Genomic DNA, 20,788 nt, shown 5'->3' on the forward strand with positions numbered 1-20,788 from the left:
TTTCATCACTTGAATTAAATTTTTTAATTTTAATCTGTGTCCTGCTAATAGTGTAGTCTTGGATGTGTAATGTTTCAAGGAACAACCTAATAGTAGTAAGCGTATGATAGCGATATTTATTGGAATGTAATAGTACTAATAGTATAAAAAATTAATAGTAAGTATAAAAAATTTGATTTATGATAGCGATATTTATTGGAATGGAATCATACACTTCAAATTAAGTTTCCTTTTCTAAGGGAGATATCCTAGCAAATAAACCCAGGTTGAAACAAACCTCGGTCACCTTACTATGCATTGAGGCTCACTAATTAGTTGACAACTTAGATGCAGCAGTATCAAACTTTTTCCAAAAAAAAATTATCTTTTAATAAAGAAGATAGAAAACTCAATGTTTTGTTACATTCTGAAATTGTGTGAAAGTAGATAGTTTATAAACATATCTAAAATATAATAGCTTATGGTATTTATTGTTTAGTTAAAAAACATATGTTTACAACATATAACTTATTAGCTGAATAAACTATTTGGAATTACTTAAGTTTATGTAAGATAAGAAAGTAATACATTTAGACATATAAGTTAACTTATTAAATTAGGTTATCCAACCAAATTAATTCAATAACTTAGCTTACCAACTAATCCAACTAAACTGGGCATAATGAGATCATCAAAAGCCATCTGTGACTGCATGTCATAACTATGAGTCAGATTTCTTTTTGGAATCGTAGATGATAGTTCTATTTTTTTATATATTTTCAAAAGTAAAAATATAATCTCAATATCTATTAAACATATAAGTGTCATTGTCTTTTAAGTTTTATTTGTTTTTTCCCCACATAATTGTTATTTGCAGAAGAGGACTCGCCATACCTATGTGATCAACCATTGGGAAACAAATATAACCGTTGAGATACAATTTAAAAATAGTGAGAAACTAAATGCATGCAGATAAGAAAAAGAAGGTTTGCCCCTAAAAAGATGACAGAGGTGGTTACACAAAACCCAAGCAACCTCACGCTTTGTGTGAAAGTAAAGAACCTTTCACATTATTCCACACATAGGGATAATTCTCATAGTTAAGATTATCATCATAAAACACCACATTATGAATGTACCCTGAAAAAAACACACACCATTGCATAGAGACATATGATACATCATATATTTTTTTTTTGTATTATCTGACTAAATTTTAATTAAAATTAAATATTTAATGTATTGTCAAGATTTTATTGGATGTCTTCACGTACATATATCTTTATATAAGTCTTTTTCATTATGAAATATAATACTTATGTGAAAACGTATCTATGTGAAGATAATCAGTAAAATATTAACGTATTAAAATTTTAATTATAACTTAAATTTATTCATATATGAGAACACCAAAAAAAATAAATATGTTTGTCTCTAAATATGACATTTTATATACATCTTGTTTTTTCTCTTTTCTTTTACAAAAAAAAAAAATTCTTTTTTTCTCTCTTTTCTTTATTTGCTGTGAATACAAATCCTCTCTCCCTAATTCTTAAATCATTCTTCTTTGTTCCATTCACTTAAATCTAAACATGCGTAGATTAACATATCATTCTTATAAAATAATGTTAAAACGGAGTATCATCATTTATTCGTTGACAAACTCTTGCAGGAATTGGTCTGGGACACACATAGAACATGGGAAAGATAGATTGGTTGAACTACGAAAAATTTATATGAATAATATAATCAAATTATACTATCATATGTTTGATGTATGTTTGAAAATATTTATGCAACTAGTGCAGATTTAATGGAACTTGTGGATGAGGTCCACGACTTTGGAGAAGTCATGGACCAACAATACGAGATTATGTGATTTTCTCTCTCCTCTAGTGAAATCGTGGACGACAATAACAACTTCCATTGTCGTGTACCTCAAACACGACTTCATATGGGACGTGGTCAATTTGAAATATTCATTTTAGACGGATATTTTATGTTATTTATTGTTTTAAGGGTTAGTTTTATTGAGTATAGTATGAGTTTTTAAAATAAGTTAAGATTTATGATTTTTTTTAGTGTATAAAAGTAATATGTTTAAATTAAAATAGTTAAATTAAATTGAATTTGATAATTTATTAAAGTGTTAGTTTTAGGAAATACATAAATTAGTGGTTTAAAATTGAATTTGAATTTGATTTTATTTAAGATTTAATATTTTAGTGGTTTAAAATTGAAATGCACAAATTAAAATAATAAAGACTAAATTATGGAAATGAAATTGGTAATTGTAGTACGAATTGGAAAATGATTACATTTAAAAAACAAAATAACGATAATACGAATTCCTAATAACGGCTATGAGATGATGTTCCATATCCAGGTGTCTTCCTCCTTCTAGGTGGTTGGACTCTTAGTTGTTGTTGTTGTTATTATTGTGATTGATGTTGTCTTGGTTGTCCACTTACACCTCTAACCAGTTCTGGCTCCTCCTCATCTTCTTCATCATCACCTTCGTCATCATCTTTATCATCTTCGTTAGGTTGTGAAGGCATTATCAACTGATAATATTATTGAGAGTTGAATGCCAATTATGGAGTATTTGAAGTTATGCCAAACATTAATGACATTCCTTGAAATTGTGAAGAAGATGCTAAGTGAGAGAGGAGTAGTCACTCATTGCTCCAAAACCATCAAACCCCAAGGGTTGTTGTTGATGTTGTTGTTTGAGTCTCATAATGCTGCTGAAACTCATGTGTAACAAGCATATCAAACTGTTGTGTAGGAGGAGTTTGATAAATAGTTAAGGAGAAGGCAGTTGGAAGTAGTTGAGCAAACACTTCTGTCATCTTATTGCAGTTTAGGTAGACGTCATTCAGTGACTGCAGCAGATTTGGAAATATGTTTGTAGGAGCACACCGATCCCGAATCATTCTAATAAAATTGTACTGAAAAAAAGTGGAGAAAAATTAGAATAATGAATATGTTACTACAATTTAATATAAATTAGAATAAGAAATATTAAAATTCTTACTGATCCAGGCGAGTATGCTATGTCTGGAGAAATGTATTTCCTAGTCCTTTGTAAGTATCATTGCATATAATGCGAGTAGTGATACAAAGGCTGGTTATCGGGAAAACCATATACCACATAGTTTTCCCGGTTATTCAATATCTGAATCCACTAGTCATGCTTCTCTAGCCAGTTGTACTCATTTTCCCACGTAGGTACATCTTGTGTTGTTTCTTTATGTTGATTGATCTTCTGGGATAGGTTGTTGTAGACTAAACTGCCTCATAACCCGATCAATAGCATGTCACTCAACAACTGCAAAGCAAATAAGTGGCACACGTGCTCGAGCTGTATTTGGTATTGGCCCACAAAGGTAATGTTCCTATATAGGGTCAAGACAAACTGACATATAAAAATAAATTAGTAATAAATTAATAACAAAAAATAATATAGAAATAAAAATAAATAAATTACAAATAACAAATTAATAAATTACCTTATCAATGTGCAAGCGATCCAACATTGACCTTATTATGTTGGTTGTATGATCATGAATGTTGGTGGTGATTAGTTGTTGCGACCACCTAAAATGTAAAGTTATATGAAGTTACTATGTTAGTTGGAATAAATAAGTTGAAAGAAATTAAAAAAATATTTACCTTTGGACTAAAGGGAATATTTGTAATCTATCGCCATGCAGTCTTGGAGTCAGCATCGGAATGTGGTCATATGTCCATGACTATACAAGTAGCAAGCATCCTCCAATTTCAATTTGATGACTTATCAACTATGTACGACATAATCCTCGATATAGACATGCCAATACAGCTAAACCCCAACTATATTGATATGTTTGTGTTAAGTCCTCCAACAATGCAAGATACATCAGGTAGACTCATGACCCTGATGTACCTAGCATGAGGAACCCTCCAATCATGTGCATTATGAAGGCTCTTGCTGCATGTTGTCAATAAAAACATCATTAGCACCTTTCGGGAGCTCTTTAAATGTGGAGTCTAGCCAAGTTAGTTGGACCCTTTGGCTCATAATATGTTTATCGGTTGGGATAGCACCCAACAAGTTGAGACAAACCATTTCCCAATTTGTGCTCGTCGTACTAGTAACAGCGTGTCCGTTAATAGATAGACCAAGCTGGTAAGTGACGTCTTCTAGTGTAATATTGCACTCCCCAATAGGTAGATGGAAAGTATGAGTCTCCGACCTCCATCTCTCAACTAATATAATAAAGAGGTGGTTGTTAATATCAACTGATCCAATATCTAGAATGTGGCCAAACGTGATATTACGAATAACTTGCAACACCAATTCCGATGGTAAATGTTGTCAAAAATTGTATCTTGCACGAAATGTAACCTCTCCACTATTCCATATGTTCGTGGAGACATGGTCTTTTTGAAGGGTGGGTAGGGTAGGGTTAATGGGACCTGGACCAATATGTTCCATTTTTGGGAGAAAATAAATTGAGAAATTGGGAAGGATTTGGGAGAACTTCGAGTGAGAGGATTAAGGAATTCGGTTAGTGTGATAATGAAGGGGGATGTCCTATGTATTTATACTGGACTGAAGTCGTGTATGGGGTCCACGACTTAAAAGTAAGTAATTGAAGTCGTGCCCTAGCCTTGCTTGATTCCCTAGCTCATGCCCTACCCTGGGACAATCTCATGAACAGGGTGCACAACTTCAGTTGAAGTCGTGGGTGAGGACTAGGGGTTGCAATACGGGTCAGCCCGCCTTTGGCCAGTCAGAATATGGTCCAACCCAACCCAACCCTTATTGTTAAAAAGGATCATAATGCTAGCCCAACCCATAGTTAGCAAGGCCAGCCGGTCGGCCCGTTTCTTTTCAAAACACATATTAAAGCTTTTAGACAAAAATAAATAACCACCACGTCTCATAAATGTCTTTTAAAACAAAAAATCACTAATAAAAACCACAATCTCACAATATCATATTGTCTTAGTTCAAAAATTGTAAATTCCAAACACCAAACCATCATAGTCTTAAACTTTTAGACTCCTAATTAACAATAAAGGTTATATCTCCTAAGTTTTAAATATTAGATGCTTTGTTGGAAGAAGATGCCTCCACTTTTTTATTACTACTATCATCAACGTCTTTCAAATTTTCTTTTTCTTCTTCTTTTTCATCATCTACATTATGTACATGATTAAATTAATATATGCTTATAGAAATAATTAACTAACAAATAAATGATAATTCCATTGAAAAACAATAAATTACCTTCACAAATAAAATCATTCAACCAATTCCGAGCACAAATCAAAGCTTCCATATTTTTGGATAAAAGTCGACTTCTATACTTGTTAAGAACATATGAACCAACGCTAATTGCAGCTTCAGATGCAACAGTTGTAATAGGAACGCAAAGCAAGTCACGGGTCATGCTTGATAGCTCTGGAAATCGACTTTGATTTTCTTTCCACCACTGTAGCAAATTGAAATCATTATTATTTTTAAAATTTAAAGATAACTCCTCCAAATAAAGATCAAGTTGTGACTTTCCTGTATTTGTGGCAAGTTGCGTCTTGTGCCTATCGAGTTCTTATTAAATATTTAACAAATAAAACATGTTAATAGTAGATACATATATAATTAAAGCATTAAATATTTAAACCGTTAATTCATAAAGGTATAAAATCTTACATAAAACATATAGCCTGAGTCTTGAAATTTAGCATTCTTCTTAGGAGCATTAGAAGTCACAGTCTGCATAGAAGTAGGAGCACTTGTGCTACGGTATTGTTCAAATAACATGTACAACTGTATCTTAACTAACTGCAACTTTGTTTCAAAAGTAGAATTATCAACTCTGTCAAAACAATAATTCCTATCCAACTTCACCCTTGGGTCAAGAATTGCCCCCATTGCAAGCATAATACTATAATCATCCCAATATTTCTCAAACTTCTTAACCATCCTATTAGCCATGCTCATAAAAACTTCATCTTCATCTCTTAAATTATCAAGGAGTACACATTGAATCTTCCAAACTTGCATAAAATACAAGTTGGAAGTAGGATAAGTTGTGCCAAAAATCAAATTTGTGGTACAATAGAAAGGCAACAAAAACACATGGCAACAAAAAAATCTATATGGTATGCATGACATGAATGAACTATCTAAATGCAAAAACCCCAAGCTTAGACATTTACATTGTCCCCGATGTACAAATCTAAATAATAAGAGAAAGAAAAGAAAACTCACGGGTTAGGTAGAAAGTGTAAGTAACTAATATGTCAATTATAAGTTGTCGGCTTTATTGGGTGTAATGGAAGTACCTGCAAAAGAAGAGAAAAAAATAAGGTCTCAAATGACCCATATGTCCTAGATGGGCTAGGTGCAAATATCCTATTTGAATGAGGCAACTAATAGACATTGTCGTGTTAGCACTTCTCCATGTAAGTTTTTTGGTATTTTTATATATTTTTTAGAGTTTATAATTTTTTGTGACCGATATTATATACACCCCCTATAAAGGCTCCAAACTCAGGGAGACACTAAAGCTGATACTAAAACACACAAATTAATGAATTAAAAATGTACCTCTAATGTGGGTTGACTCCCACGAAGTGCTCGTTTAACGTCATTAGCTTGACGGTTGATCCTTGCGCATCATGTAGGATCTCATGAACTCATACCTGAGAGTGAAGGTAGTGCTTTTACTTTCGTTTTAGGTGCTTTCCTATTCTCCCAATTATCATATTTACGTTTGACCATCAAGTGTCACCTACCAGCATGCTTCTCTCCAAGAGGTCCTCAAATTTCACTTTAGGCACTTCCTCCTTCACTACTTGGTTCAGCATATCAATCCTGCGACATGAATCATCAGGAGAAGGTTGTCTAATAGATTTAGCAATATCAAATTCAACCTTTTCATCTCCTATTCTTAGAGAAAGTTTCCATTTTTAACATCAATTATAGCACCAGAGGTAGCCAAAACTGGTCTACCTATTATAATTGGAATTTGTGCATCTTCTTCCATCTCTAGTATTACAAAATTCGTTGGAATATAAAATTTTCTAATTTTGATAGGAACATCCTCCAAGATGCCTATAGAGAATTTAACTGCCCTCTCCGCTAATTGAAGTGATATAGTAGTGGGTTTTAGTTCACCCACATCCAATGTTTTAAACATAGATGAAGGCATGAGGCTCACACTTGCCCCTAAGTCACATAAGGCACGATCAAAATTAATGTTACCAATTAAGCAAGGGATAGAGAAATACCAGGATCTTTTAGTTTCAGAGGCAATTTATTTTGAATTAAAGCACCGCACTCCTCAGTTAAAGCAATTGTTTCATAATCCTCTAATTTTTTCTTTTTAGATAAGATATCCTTAAGAAAGTTTATGTACACGAGCATCTCCTATAGTGCCTCAATGATGGGCAGTTCGATATATAATTTCTTAAGGATATCTAATAACTTTCCATATTTCTTATCTAAATTTGAATTTTCAAGTCTCTGAGGGAAAAGGAATTGGTGGTACATATGGTGGTGGAGCTACATACTTAGACACATTTTCATAATTTTGTTCCTCTTCAGGGAGTTGTGCTACATTATATTTCTCTTCCACTTGTATATCATTCTCAGTTCGTGGGACATCCTTGAGTTCATTCTCACTCCTTAATCGGATAGCCTTACAATGTTTATTATTTGGGTTTTTCTCTGGTTGTCCAGGAAATATCCCTATTTGTCTATTAAAGTTGCTAACTTGTTGCGCAATTTCTGTTTCTAACATTTTTCCATGGATGGTCAGATTTTTTATCTTAGAATTCAAATCATTTAACATATTTGAAACATTTTTATTAATTGTGATTTGATCCTCTTGAAATTTATTAAGGTTAGCAAGTAATTTGTCGTGACCTTCCATTATTGTTATAAAAGTGGGATCAATAGGAGAAGATTGTACATGTGGAAACCTTGTTGTAGGTTTCCAATTACTTTTCTCATCCCGATGTTGATGATTTAGGGTGTTGTTTCTCCTCCAGGAAAGGTTGAGATTCTTCTGCCTGTATGGTGAGTTGAATTGTTGTCCGCTCCTCTCCATGTTGTCATAATAATTGCATAATTCAGGTTGTTCATTGACCCAAGCTCCATGTACAGGTTTAATGAATTGTTTTTATTCATATCACTCATGCCCTTTTGCTCCACACCACTCACATGTTGCAGTAGACTCAATAACATTAGCATGATATTTTTTCATCTCTCCAAACCTTTGAGAAAGATTCTTCTGCGTGGAAATTACCTGTTTTATTTGATTTCCTGAATATTATGCACCAGAGTCTCTCCTTGGATGATGTCTCCTCTCATTCGCCCATTGGTGATGATTGGAAACCACATTCTCTATGACCTTCGAAGCAACATCAATTCCTTTGCACATGAACGCACCACATGTTGAAGAGTCCAACAATTATTGTGATGGAAATTCTAGCCCACTGTAGAAGTTCTGAACTAGCATCCATGGTGGAGTGTCATGATGATGGCAAGCTTCGGTCAACTCATTTAATCTTTTCCAAGCTTCAACAATTGACTCATCATCCTTTTGACTAAAGTTTTGGATGAGGTGCATGTAGTGCACAATTGTGGAAGGAGAAAAGTACTTGTTGAGAAAAGCCTCCTCCAAAGTTCGTCATGTTGCTTGAATTTCAGCATTTTGATTTCTTAGTCACATTTCAACTCTGTCTCTAAGGGAATATGGAAACATGTAGAGAGAAGACATCTTTAGAAGCCCCGTGGATCTTTTTAGTCTCATAGAATTCCAAGAACCGATTAAAATGGGCACTTAGATCTTCATGGGTTCCTCCTCCAAATTGGTTTTGCATCACCATTTAGATCAATATGGGTGGATTATTCTAGGGCGTGAACTACGAGCATTAGGGGCTGCCTAGTCGTGAAGTGGTTTTTCATCTCGTTCATCGAAAAGTCTTTTCTAGCTCTGAGTAGTAATTTGAACTTTGCATAAACCAAATAAGCAACATGTAGAGGTACCAAGAAAAAGGAAAACGTGTAATACACTAGAATAAAGTAATGAATTAATTGAGAATTAAAGAAATTTTGACACAATCCCCGGCAATGGCGCCAAAAACTTGATATTGCAAATCGCAGGTACACGATTATATCTTTAAATAATAAAATGTCGATCACACAAGGACAGAAAAATTCATTTAATTATAACAATTAATTTATACTTAACTCAAATAAGGAATAAAATTGAATTTAGAACAATTGAGCAATTGACAAGAATAATTATGAGAATATTAAAAGGGGTTGAAATCTAATTTAGTAAGGGTTACCGCCTTTACACTCGCAAATCCTTGTTTTGCTCCTTTTCATAAACTTTAAGTTGTGAGGGTGAATTATTCTTTGATATGTGTCATCCTCTCTCGAGCTCCGACACGTGTACTCAATTGAAGTCGCACCTACTCTCATAATACGATTATCAATTGAATCCTTTACTTGAATCTTTCTATCCAATCTCTTTGTAGCAACCCAAGGTGAATTCTAGAAACCCCCGAGAATTTAAGACTATTCTCGTGAATTAGGATTCTAGTTTGGATTACTTAATGGTCGGATAGTTGGGTTCACCTCTCAGTCCTTCCCCAATATATCCAAGAGGTGTAATTTTCTGGCCAGACAACTCACACGAATAAAATTCAGTTTAATGATTCAAATCACAACACTCAATGAAATAGAAGTAAGAACAAGTGTTTATTGAATGAAAAAGGGCATAGCCCCAATTCTAGAAACAAAGGGAATTTCTAACTCGTAATGGAGAAGAGAAATATCAAATTCTAAATTAGAGAATTATAATATAAAGTGTCAAGTATTTGAAGGAGAACCTTCATTTATCATAATTACAAAATATTGGGCTAATCCCAACAAAACAAATCTAAAAAATAGGAATAGAATATAATATCCATGTCTTTTTTTCGCCCTTCAATTGATCTTTGCATAGCCTCAACACTATATTTCATCTTCTTGTACCCAATCTCTACTATTTTTAGCTTCAATTCATTCAAACTGCATAACATAGCCAAAAACGTTCGCTCAACCCGAACAAAGAGAAATAAAAGCTAAAAACAATCCTAAAGTCCTAATTATATCCTAAAATGCAAGTTAAATGTAATGCAAATGTAGCATAATTTCACACTCATCGATGGCTGACTACATGTCAAGACTTGGATCACATTCATCGAAAATGTTCAAAACGTGGGACATAGCTCCTTCTGTTTGTCATTACTATCTTGCTCAGGATCTCTTTCCTATCACTTAGTTTTTCCTTCCCTTTTGTTTGTGTTTTTGTTTTTGTTTTTATTTCCAATGTACCCAAAAAAACTACTAATATCTTTTTCGATCTATAATGGACTCTCATGCTTAGAACTTAGTTCAATAGTCACATTTTCAAAATTGAGTATAATTTTTGTTTCTATATCCATAAAATGTATTGACAATTCCAACCATTCATAGATTGTGGAATCAATTATTCATCTCCCTACATGGGTCGTGTATCAAGATATTCAATCATAACAACATATATTAGGCATATATATGTCTACTTCATGAATCTAATGATTGAAATTATATTCAACTCAAGTTTAATTTATTTGATGATGATCTCGAGCCTACGATGTTGAACAATGATTCAAGTTTTGAATGAATGTAAAATTAGTTTAATTTATAGTTAATCATAAACTAACCATAAACTCATTACTATTTTATCTTTCATAAACTCAAACATATACTACAAAATATTAAAGAGACGCCAACATGTTCTAATTTGATGTATTATGAAAATACTTTTGAATTTCCTTTCATGCTCTTTCCCCTCTCTTTGTCATGAGAAAGTTTAAGACTATTTTGCTCTCATTTCTCCTTTTAGGAACAACATCTCTCCTATAGAAAAGTTTTTTTTCGTAATTTTAGTTGCAAGGATAAAAGTGTAATAAGTAATATTATATCCTCGTATTAATTTTCTTACTCATAAGAAAGTGACATATGTTATTTGTAACTCAATCATTAATAGATAGAGTATCAACATGTGACATATACCACTTTATTATGGGTAGAAGGATTTAGTAAAATGATATATCATTTTCCAAGTGTAATTTCCCTATAAATAGAAAGGACTTAAATGTCATTATACTTTATTTTTGTCTTTATTTTTTAAGAGTATTTGTCTCTCCATTACTAAAAAGAATTTCTTTCTCCAATTTTCTATGCATTTTATGTGAGTAAGACTGTGGAAAGTAATGTGAAATATGAAAAGAAAAATAACATGTAATAATAATATTGTTCTTTTTATCATTTTATTATGGTAAAATTCTCTTCAAATTCACTTCAAAACTTCACCTCTCTCAATTCCTCTCCCCATACAACCACTCCTTCTCTCTCTTCCATGGCTACTCCTAACACCATCTTTCACCAACCCAACTCACATTCTTCACTCACCTACTACTACACCACCACCAGCGACGACGACGAAGACACCAACATCATTGACAGCGACATGGACGAGAATGAAGAAAACCACAAAAACGAAAACACACAACACACTAAAAACACTAACACCAACAACATTTCTACACGGTGGTGCTTACCCGTCGCAACAACCACCGTGAGAAAGTTTCTATCCGACCCAAAATGGGTCGAAGAATGGAACAGGGTTTTCCTTCTGGTTTGTGCTGCAGGGTTATTCGTGGACCCATTATTCTTCTACGCGCTCTCAATAAGTGACACGGGTATGTGTCTTTTCGTTGATGGGTGGTTCGCCGTCACGGTCACGGTGTTGAAGTGCATGACGGACACGTTGCACGTTTGGAATATGTGGTTGCAGATGAAGATGAAGAAACGATGGTTTAGTTTGGTTGGAGATGGTGAAAGTGGTGGTTATTACAGTAGTACACATGGCAATGTTGCTGTGAGTTATCTGAAGAGAGGGTTCTTCTTTGACCTATTTGTCATCCTTCCACTGCCACAGGTTAGATCATATGAAAAAATCTGGTTCAGAATATAATTTATTTTGATTTTATTTGTTACTATCAGTTTCTATTTTAAATTATGGCTGCATTTACTGTGATCAATGTGTACATTGTGATACAATTTATGACTTTTGAGGTGTGAAATGTTGTGATCAGAAATATTTTTAAATCCGATGCGGCTTAATTTAATTGTCTTGCGACCATAATCATAATACTATAGCTACATTATGAAATCTGGTCCAAAATTTAAAAGAATAATATCAGCTAAAATCCGATTTTAGGAAGAAAGCATACATGCACTACTTCACATATTTTATTAATGTGAGCAGAATGGCAAAAATCAGAATCAAAATAAACTACACATGGCACCTCTCGAACATATTTTTAACTTAGGAATATGACATCTCATGCTATTTTCATGTCATTTTTAACCAAAATTTTGATACCATATTTAATAGTGATATTTATCATTGTATTCACATACTTTTAACCTTATGTATGACATTTGCATGAACAAATATTAGACACTGTATATCTGACAAATATTTTCCACAGAACATTTTTTTTTTGTATTTTACTAATATTTTGGATGGTTGATGGGCTATCATCAAATTCATGATTAATCGTAAATTTATACATCAATATTAATTAATAATCCATTAATGAATGTAGATTAATTATTAGTTATCTATACGTCATTTATCAATGTATACTTGTGGGAAAAATAGTGTATATTTATCATTTTCCTTATTTTTTATATTTTTTTCAGAAAACATTTCTTCAGTTTTCTTTAACTCCAGTTCTAAATCACCCTCTGAAATTTGTTTCTTTGTCATTTATGAGAAAACGTAGCATTTTGATCAATCATAAGTTAAATATTTTTTCCTCTGAAGAGAAAATGTTAATTTGAGAGTTGGAAGTTGAAATTTTGTACACTATATAATAACTACAACTTTTTAGTGAAGGAGGAGAAGACAAAATGCATGACATTACTACTTGTTTTTATGCATGCATTTGTGCATATAGACTGTGATAGTAATAACACTTCATCATGTGATCATGTTTTCACTTAATGTTAGTGTTTGACGTGTTATATTTTCCATCCAACTTATGAACTCCGTCCAAAAGAAAAATCTTCATTCATCTCAAACTCTTATATAATGACAACATAGTACCACTAAAATACCTCACCTAATATGATTCTTTCCCATTTTTTGGTATAGCCAAACCGTATCCCCTCATCATAAGAGTAGTAAATTAATCTTTTTGGCCATTTTTAACAAGTGTCGTTCACAGGAATCTAATATTTGATTTTTTGGTCTACATAAATATTTAGTAGGGTCTTACACCACTAGACATTGTCAGAATCCTCTCTCTCTATTACTAGAGAGGGAAGTGCGCAAAAAAACAAATGATTTTTTTTATGATATGACAATTTTACCCTTTAAATACAATATGATTACATTTTTATCCTTGAATGTAAAAGCAAAATCAATAACTTGTCTTACACATTTATTGTCTCACTACTTTGTGTTACTCCATGGGCAAAGAGATATGATTGACTAGAAAAATATTTAATTATTGCAATTTTAACTTAAATAAAAAAATTTCAACCAATCAAAAATGATAGTACAATGATACAAAAAGTGGGATAACAGATATGCTCCCCTTCCATAGAGGATTCTTTTCTCACTAAACAAATGCATTGTTTGTCCTTTACCATTTGATAGCTGGATAGAATTTTTTTTTTAAAAAAACAAAATTCATGTGAAATTTTAATTTTATTGAAAATACAATAATATTGTCCAAAAAAACCTACGAGAGATCAATGATCAATCTTTATCTCATTGTTTGCATTCTATTTAGCCTTATTATTCTGAGAAGGTAGTGTACACAACTCTGTGATCGATATGAAAGACATGATTAATCTGTTGTAGACTTATGCTATTATCAAATATGTTACAGTAACTTAGCAATAATCACTGCACCTCAAATTTATATAAAAACAATATGATTTTTCTTTCTAGGACTGTTTGTTATAGTATAGGGACGTGGTCCTCTAAAATAAGTGTACTTTATTGCATGTTTTTCATTCAAAGGGATTCGTGGTGGTCCTAATTATGCTGCAAATTGATACTGACATGCATGGTAACAGATATACTTGTTTCTCTAACTTTTATTCATAATTGAAGCTTTAAGTTCACCTTTTTTTTTATATGATAATTGTTTGATAAATGAAGAAAGGGAACAACACACTCATAAGTACACGAGAAATTCTAGCATAAACTTAGAGAAGGTTTTTTTTTGTATAGGGTATCTCCTCACCTTACGGATAAAGAACTAATCTCATTCAGAACGTGTAACTATCCCTCTTAACAAGTGTTGGTTCTAGGAATCGAACCTTTAAGAAAGTTGGGTACATGCATTACCACTAGTCCGACATGACTGCCCCTCTTAATCGAAGATTTTGATCTATTCGGGGTTTCAGTTGGGCTTTTACGATAGACCAATGTGTTGTTAGTAAATATAGAGAAAATTGGGTACATGCATTAGATTAATCACATTATTAAATAATGAGTAATTACAATATTTAATTATGTGATTGGTGTAATATATGAAACTTAAGTGCTACACATCTATGTTAGAATTTCTCACATCTATTCACTCATTATTTCATATGAACATAATTCTGAACATCTAATTACAGTTGATTCACATTATTTTCAACATATAATCACATTATTCTTCTACCACCTCATACATAAAGTAAAATGGTATAACTCCATAAAATTTGTATGAAGCATTAATGTGTTTTTGTTTACAAAAAATATTAGTATACTTATAAACATAGCAACTTTGGTTTTCTATTTTGCAGATTGTGCTATGGATTGTGATCCCTTCTTTGTTGGAGAAAGGATCAATTACATTGGTGATGACAGTGTTCTTAATTATGTTCCTCTTTCAATACCTTCCCAAAATTTATCACTCAATATGTGTCATGCGTCGCATACAAAATCTCACTGGCTACATTTTTGGAACCATTTGGTGGGGTTTTGCCCTCAACATGATTGCATATTTTGTTGCTTCACATGTAAGTCACTTTTCTTTTCATGCCATGTATATTTTTATATATAGCTAGGAGAGTAAGGTAGATAAAAATGTCTTCCATAAAGTTAACCATGATATTATAATATACACAATTTGTGGAATTCATGTCATATAATTTAGGGAGTACATAAAAAATTACAACTTACAAGCAAAATGACAGTATATATATAATTATATATTAAAATACAAGTTTTTTTTGGGTCAAAAACTAATACTTACAAAAAAGTGGAAACAACTTAGACCCCCTAACATGTACCTATTACCTGACCTATAATATATTAGGTCAGACTAGACTTTTTTCGAGAACAGATGAAACTCAAACTTTTTAAAAAGCTTATTTAGCTTAATATGTCATATTTTAGACCATCTATAAAACATATTAAACTTAACAGACTATGCTCATGATCCCATATGCTAAATAGGTTCGGTCTATTTAAGGCAAAGTCTGGTCTAGCCTAGCATGTTTTCACCCTTACTTACAAACACAAACTAATCACATATCAAACAGGCTGCAGGGGCATGTTGGTACTTGCTAGGAATCCAAAGAGCAGTTGAATGTCTTGAAGATCAGTGTGGGAAAACCAATGGTTGTGGACTGAAAACACTGTCTTGTAAACAACCTATATACTATGGAACCACTACTATGGTGAGAGACAAAACAAGGTTGTTGTGGGCTAAGAATAGAGAAGCAAGGTCTACATGCTTAGATGACCCTAACAACTATGACTATGGTTTTTATGAATGGGTTGTTCAACTTGTAACAAATGATAGCCGAATGGAGAAGATTCTTTTCCCAATCTTTTGGGGTCTAATGACTCTCAGGTATCACTAATCAAATGTCTCTTGCTCGACTACAATTTAATCCATAATTACATAGTATGTGACACTAGTTCCGGTGTACAATACTTATTATGTGGTTTGTCAGTTTTTATATTATTATTACAAGACTTTTTTATGACGAATTTAATGTGTGAAATTTAATACGCATGGTAAATGAGGGAACAATGTAACTATGATTTAGTTATGATATTTGGACTATTTTCCAATATTTATTTTGCTTTATTGATTATTCAAATTGTCCAAATCTCTTATATAATCTTATTACAATTTACAAGTATTACTCATAGTGTCATGCTAATTGTCAACAAAATTAAAGTACAAGGCATTTTGTGCATGAGATGTATCCACTTTGATATTATTTGCTTCATAGTTAATCTATCTTAATGTGAGTTTTTGTTAATGTGATGAACAGCACTTTTGGGAACCTACAAAGCACAACGGAATGGCTAGAAGTGGTTTTCAACATTATTGTGTTGATTAGTGGGCTTCTTCTAGTCACCATGTTGATAGGAAACATAAAGGTACATTAAGTCATTAACACTATCACTATGCCAGAACTGGTATTCAACTAAGCTTAATATAGCAATTCAACAATACTATAGGATTATATATAATTACTGTTAAATTATTCCTTATACCTTCACCACTATTTAGCTAGGTTGGTTGCGTTCAAGAAAATATGGGCAGAAATCTTATATATTTGGTACCACTCCCTTGGTCACTAATAAAAAATGATCACTTTTTTTAAAAAAAAATTACTAGAATTATTAATGACTTATATGTTTCTTATTAATGACATAAACATAAACATTGGTATAGAAGTACAATGGTAGAATAGAAATCTTTTATAAACGCTATATCAATACTCATTCTTAGGTAATACTAAATGAAAGGGGAGTAACTTACTCTGGGAATAAGTTTAAAAAAATTATTTTACATCTTAGTAATCAATTCTATGGAAGTCTAATAGTCTAAATCAACTCATTAATTCAAACCATTAAATTTTCCTAAAATTGATCGCTAATATGTGAAATAATTTTTTTAAACTTAATTGGATTCTTTCCCATTTAGAAGATTCTTGTTAAAAATGATATATATAAAATATTTCTATTCTGATACTTTAAATCACTTTTCATATAAACTTTTTTGTTACTAGTAGGTGTTTTTGAATGCTACAACATCAAAGAAGCAAGCAATGAAATCTAGGATGAGGAACATAGAATGGTGGATGAGGAAAAGGCATTTGCCACAAGGGTTCAGACACCGTGTGCATAACTTCGAGTGGCAACGTTGGGCTGCAATGCGTGGTGTTGATGAATCCCAATTGATACAAGATCTCCCTGAAGGGTTAAGAAGGGACATCAAATACCATCTTTGTTTAGATTTGGTGCGACAGGTAATGTTTAGATTTCGTCGTTTGATTTATGTAGTCAACTTCATCTAGTGGAATAAAAGTTTGGTTGTTGGTGGTGATAATATACTCTACTCACAATTTATGATACAACATTATAACGTTATTTGATCCATATAGTTGACCTTACCTAGTGGGATAAAAATTTGGTTGTCTACCTTAATGCTAATACCTTAAGTTAACATATTGTTTAGGTGCCCTTATTTCAGCATATGGATGATCTAGTCCTAGAGAACATTTGTGACCGTGTGAAGTCTCTCGTATTCACAAAGGGAGAAATAGTAAGCTCTAATTTCTTCTTTTCATTGCAACATTACTATTAACATACAACCATACATCATACTTTATACAACTAAAATGTTTCAAGTATATCTATGTTCTATAAATTCAAATAACTTTAATTTCTACTACTTATATTTTATATAGTTATAATAAAGAAAGTTATCTGAAATTTGTCAAACTTCAATTTATATGATTGCTTGTCATAATCAATGTTTTAAATTGTTGGTGCAGACGTGATTATAGAAAATTGTGGGAAAATGCAAACGATGTATTTGCAATTGTGATTGCGCTGTTATTCACAATTGTAAATACTATGGAAACCACAATATTACTGTTGTAATTGTAGTTGCATAGTGCAATTTAAAACAATGTTTGTCCATACAAGTATTGTTAAAGTTCAACTCAAAACAATGAAACTACAAAAGACATACGGCTTAGTGCATGACGATGCAACTTAGTATGGTCTAATGAGGGTTGATGGTTGCAGCCTTAGCACTGTCAGAGGCTATTTTCAGAATTTGAACTTGTGACTTCATTGTTACTAAGTAACAACCTTACCGTTACACCAAACTCACTCTCTAAATTAATGAAACTATATATGCATGTGATTAATTATGATGATGATTCAGATATCAAGAGAAGGAGACCCGGTTCAAAGAATGCTATTTGTAGTAAGGGGTCACCTTCAAAGCAGCCAAGTCCTACGAGATGGGGTTAAAAGTTGCTGCATGTTAGGCCCTGGTAACTTCAGTGGTGATGAGCTTCTCTCATGGTGTTTAAGAAGGCCATTTATAGAAAAACTCCCACCATCTTCATCAACTTTGGTCACACTTGAAACCACAGAAGCATTTGGTCTTGAAGCAAATGATGTAAAATATGTAACACAACATTTTAGGTACATTTTTATGAAGGAAAAAGTTAAAAGAAGTGCAAGATATTACTCACCTGGATGGAGAACTTGGGCTTCTGTGGCAATTCAATTGGCTTGGAGAAGGTATAAGCATCGTTTGACTTTGAATTCTTTGTCATTTATAAGGCTTCGTAGACCTATCTCAAGAAGTTCTTCAATGGAAGAAGATAGACTTAGGCTCTATACTGCTTTGTTAACTTCAGCAAAGCCTAATCAAGATGATTTTGAGTTATGTGATTGAAATATGTGTATATGTGGATATGGGTTTTGCTTAGTTTGAATGAAAGCTAAAAATTAAAGTATGTTGTTTGGCATAGTGATTGTTCATGTAGAGAACATAAGTGAGAAGAGAGATATGTTGTAGAATCACATATGAAACCAATTATGTTAAATATGTTAGATATTAGTGATAATTCAACTTGTTAGTAAAAAGTAGTTAGGCTGTTTTACTTGTATGCCAAGTTAGTTGAAGTATAGTTGCTATAAATAGGAATAAAGTGATTCCATTGAGTGAGTTGTTGTAGTTGAAGTTCAATACATATTCAATACAACAAGATTCATTCATTCATACACTAAGACATTCTCCTTTCTCTCCAATTCACTCTATTCTAATTCTTCTGGTTTCATACTATTGCTAATGCACTAAAATGTGCATAGCAGTCTGTTTCTTGTATAACAAGTAAGGTGCATTGTGTATGCACGAGTGTGGCTGCTTTGGCTATTCTCAATAGTGGTATCAAGAGCAAGGTTCAACTAGGAAAATCATGTGTGGAGTTGAGGGTGTAATCAAGAAAGAAGGGGAGGAAAAGAAAGTCGAAGGAGAAGAGAAGCTTGAACAACAATGACTAATGGCAATGGCTTCTCAATGACATTACCAGTTCTTGACACCAAGAACTATGATAGATGGGAAGATCCAAATGAAGGGCAGTGACAACTCAGATATCTTTATTGTGTGCCTCTATGTGGATGATTTGCTAATAACAGGTGGAATTTCAAGTGATATATCAATCTTCAAACAACAAATGCAATCAGAATTTGAGATGGCTGATCTTGGAGAATTAACATACTTCCTAGGCATTGAGTTCAAGAAGACTAAGCTTGGGACATTAATGCACCAAAGGAAGTACACTACTGGTGTGTTGAAGAGATTTCAAATGATGAAATGCAATAAAGCATCCACCCCTGAAGAAATTTGAATTTTACTCAACCAACATGAAGAAGATAAACAAGTTGACAAAACCTTGTTTAGACAAATGATTGCTCACTAAGATATATATGCAATACCAGACCTGATATTGCATTTGGAGTAGGTCTAGTAAGCAGGTTCATGGAAGATCCACAACAATCTCATCTCGTTGCAGTAAAGAGATTGATGAGATATCTGAGAGGAACAATAGGACGTGGTATTTTGTTTCCTTCTAAGCAGAACTACAAAGGCAGTAGTGAAATGATAGTCTTTTCTGATGCAGATTGGTTTGGAGATAAATCCGATAGAAAAAGCACAACATGATATCTATTCAAGCTAGGTGATGCTCCTATAAGTTGGTGTTCCAAGAAGTAAGGTGTAGTGGCCCTATCTTCTTGTGAAGCTCAGTATATGGCAGCTTGTATGTGTACTTGTCAAGCTGCTTGGATGATGGCTTTATTGAAGGAATTGAAAATACAAACAGGGGAGGGAATTCTACTTATGGTGGATAACAAATCTGCAATCAATCTTGCTTTGAATCCAATGGCCCATGGAAGAAGCAAACACATAAAAACAAGGTTCTATTATATAAGAGATCAAGTGAGCAAAGGGAAGGTAAGATTGGAGTGAAGGAAAACTAATGAAGTCTGAATTAAGGAGGGGTGTTAGATATTAGTGATAATTCAACTTGTTAGTTAAAAGTAGTTAGGTTGTTTTACTTGTATGCCAAGTTAGTTGAAGTATAGTTACTATAAATAGGAACAAAGTGATTCCATTGAGTTAGTTGTTGTAGTTGAAGTTCAATACATATTCAAGACAACAAGATTCATTCATTCATACACTAAGACATTCTCATTTCTCTCCAATTCACTCTATTCTAATTCTTCTGGTTTCATGCTATTGCTACTACACTAAAGTGTGCATAGCAATTTGTTTCTTGCATAACAAGTAAGGTGCATTGTGTATGCACGAGTGTGACTGGTTTGGCTATTCTCAACAAAATATAGTAGTAGTTTATATTTTGTATAAAAAAGTT

General features: G+C 32.8%; 1 protein-coding gene across 1 annotated transcript; it reads left to right on the forward strand.

Annotated features, from left to right (window-relative positions):
- LOC109356007 (cyclic nucleotide-gated ion channel 4-like) lies at positions 11,346–18,953 on the forward strand. Its single transcript, XM_019599324.1, has 7 exons — positions 11,346–12,014; positions 14,891–15,106; positions 15,632–15,945; positions 16,376–16,484; positions 17,123–17,359; positions 17,569–17,655; positions 18,286–18,953. Exons 1-7 carry the CDS (start codon positions 11,349–11,351, stop codon positions 18,805–18,807), a joined length of 2,151 nt encoding a protein of 716 aa, XP_019454869.1. The 5' UTR covers positions 11,346–11,348; the 3' UTR covers positions 18,808–18,953.

Source organism: Lupinus angustifolius, chromosome LG09 (assembly GCF_001865875.1).
Source record: "Lupinus angustifolius cultivar Tanjil chromosome LG09, LupAngTanjil_v1.0, whole genome shotgun sequence".
In the NCBI taxonomy this organism is placed as follows: domain Eukaryota; kingdom Viridiplantae; phylum Streptophyta; class Magnoliopsida; order Fabales; family Fabaceae; genus Lupinus; species Lupinus angustifolius.

Excerpts from the sequence above, each read along its gene's own strand:
- LOC109356007 (XM_019599324.1), top strand. The coding sequence starts at position 11,349 with ATGGTAAAATTCTCTTCAAATTCACTTCAAAACTTCACCTCTCTCAAT. Across the intron at positions 15,107-15,631 it reads CATATTTTGTTGCTTCACAT|GCTGCAGGGGCATGTTGGTA; the intron begins GTAAGTCACTTT and ends CATATCAAACAG. Across the intron at positions 17,360-17,568 it reads GTTTAGATTTGGTGCGACAG|GTGCCCTTATTTCAGCATAT; the intron begins GTAATGTTTAGA and ends CATATTGTTTAG.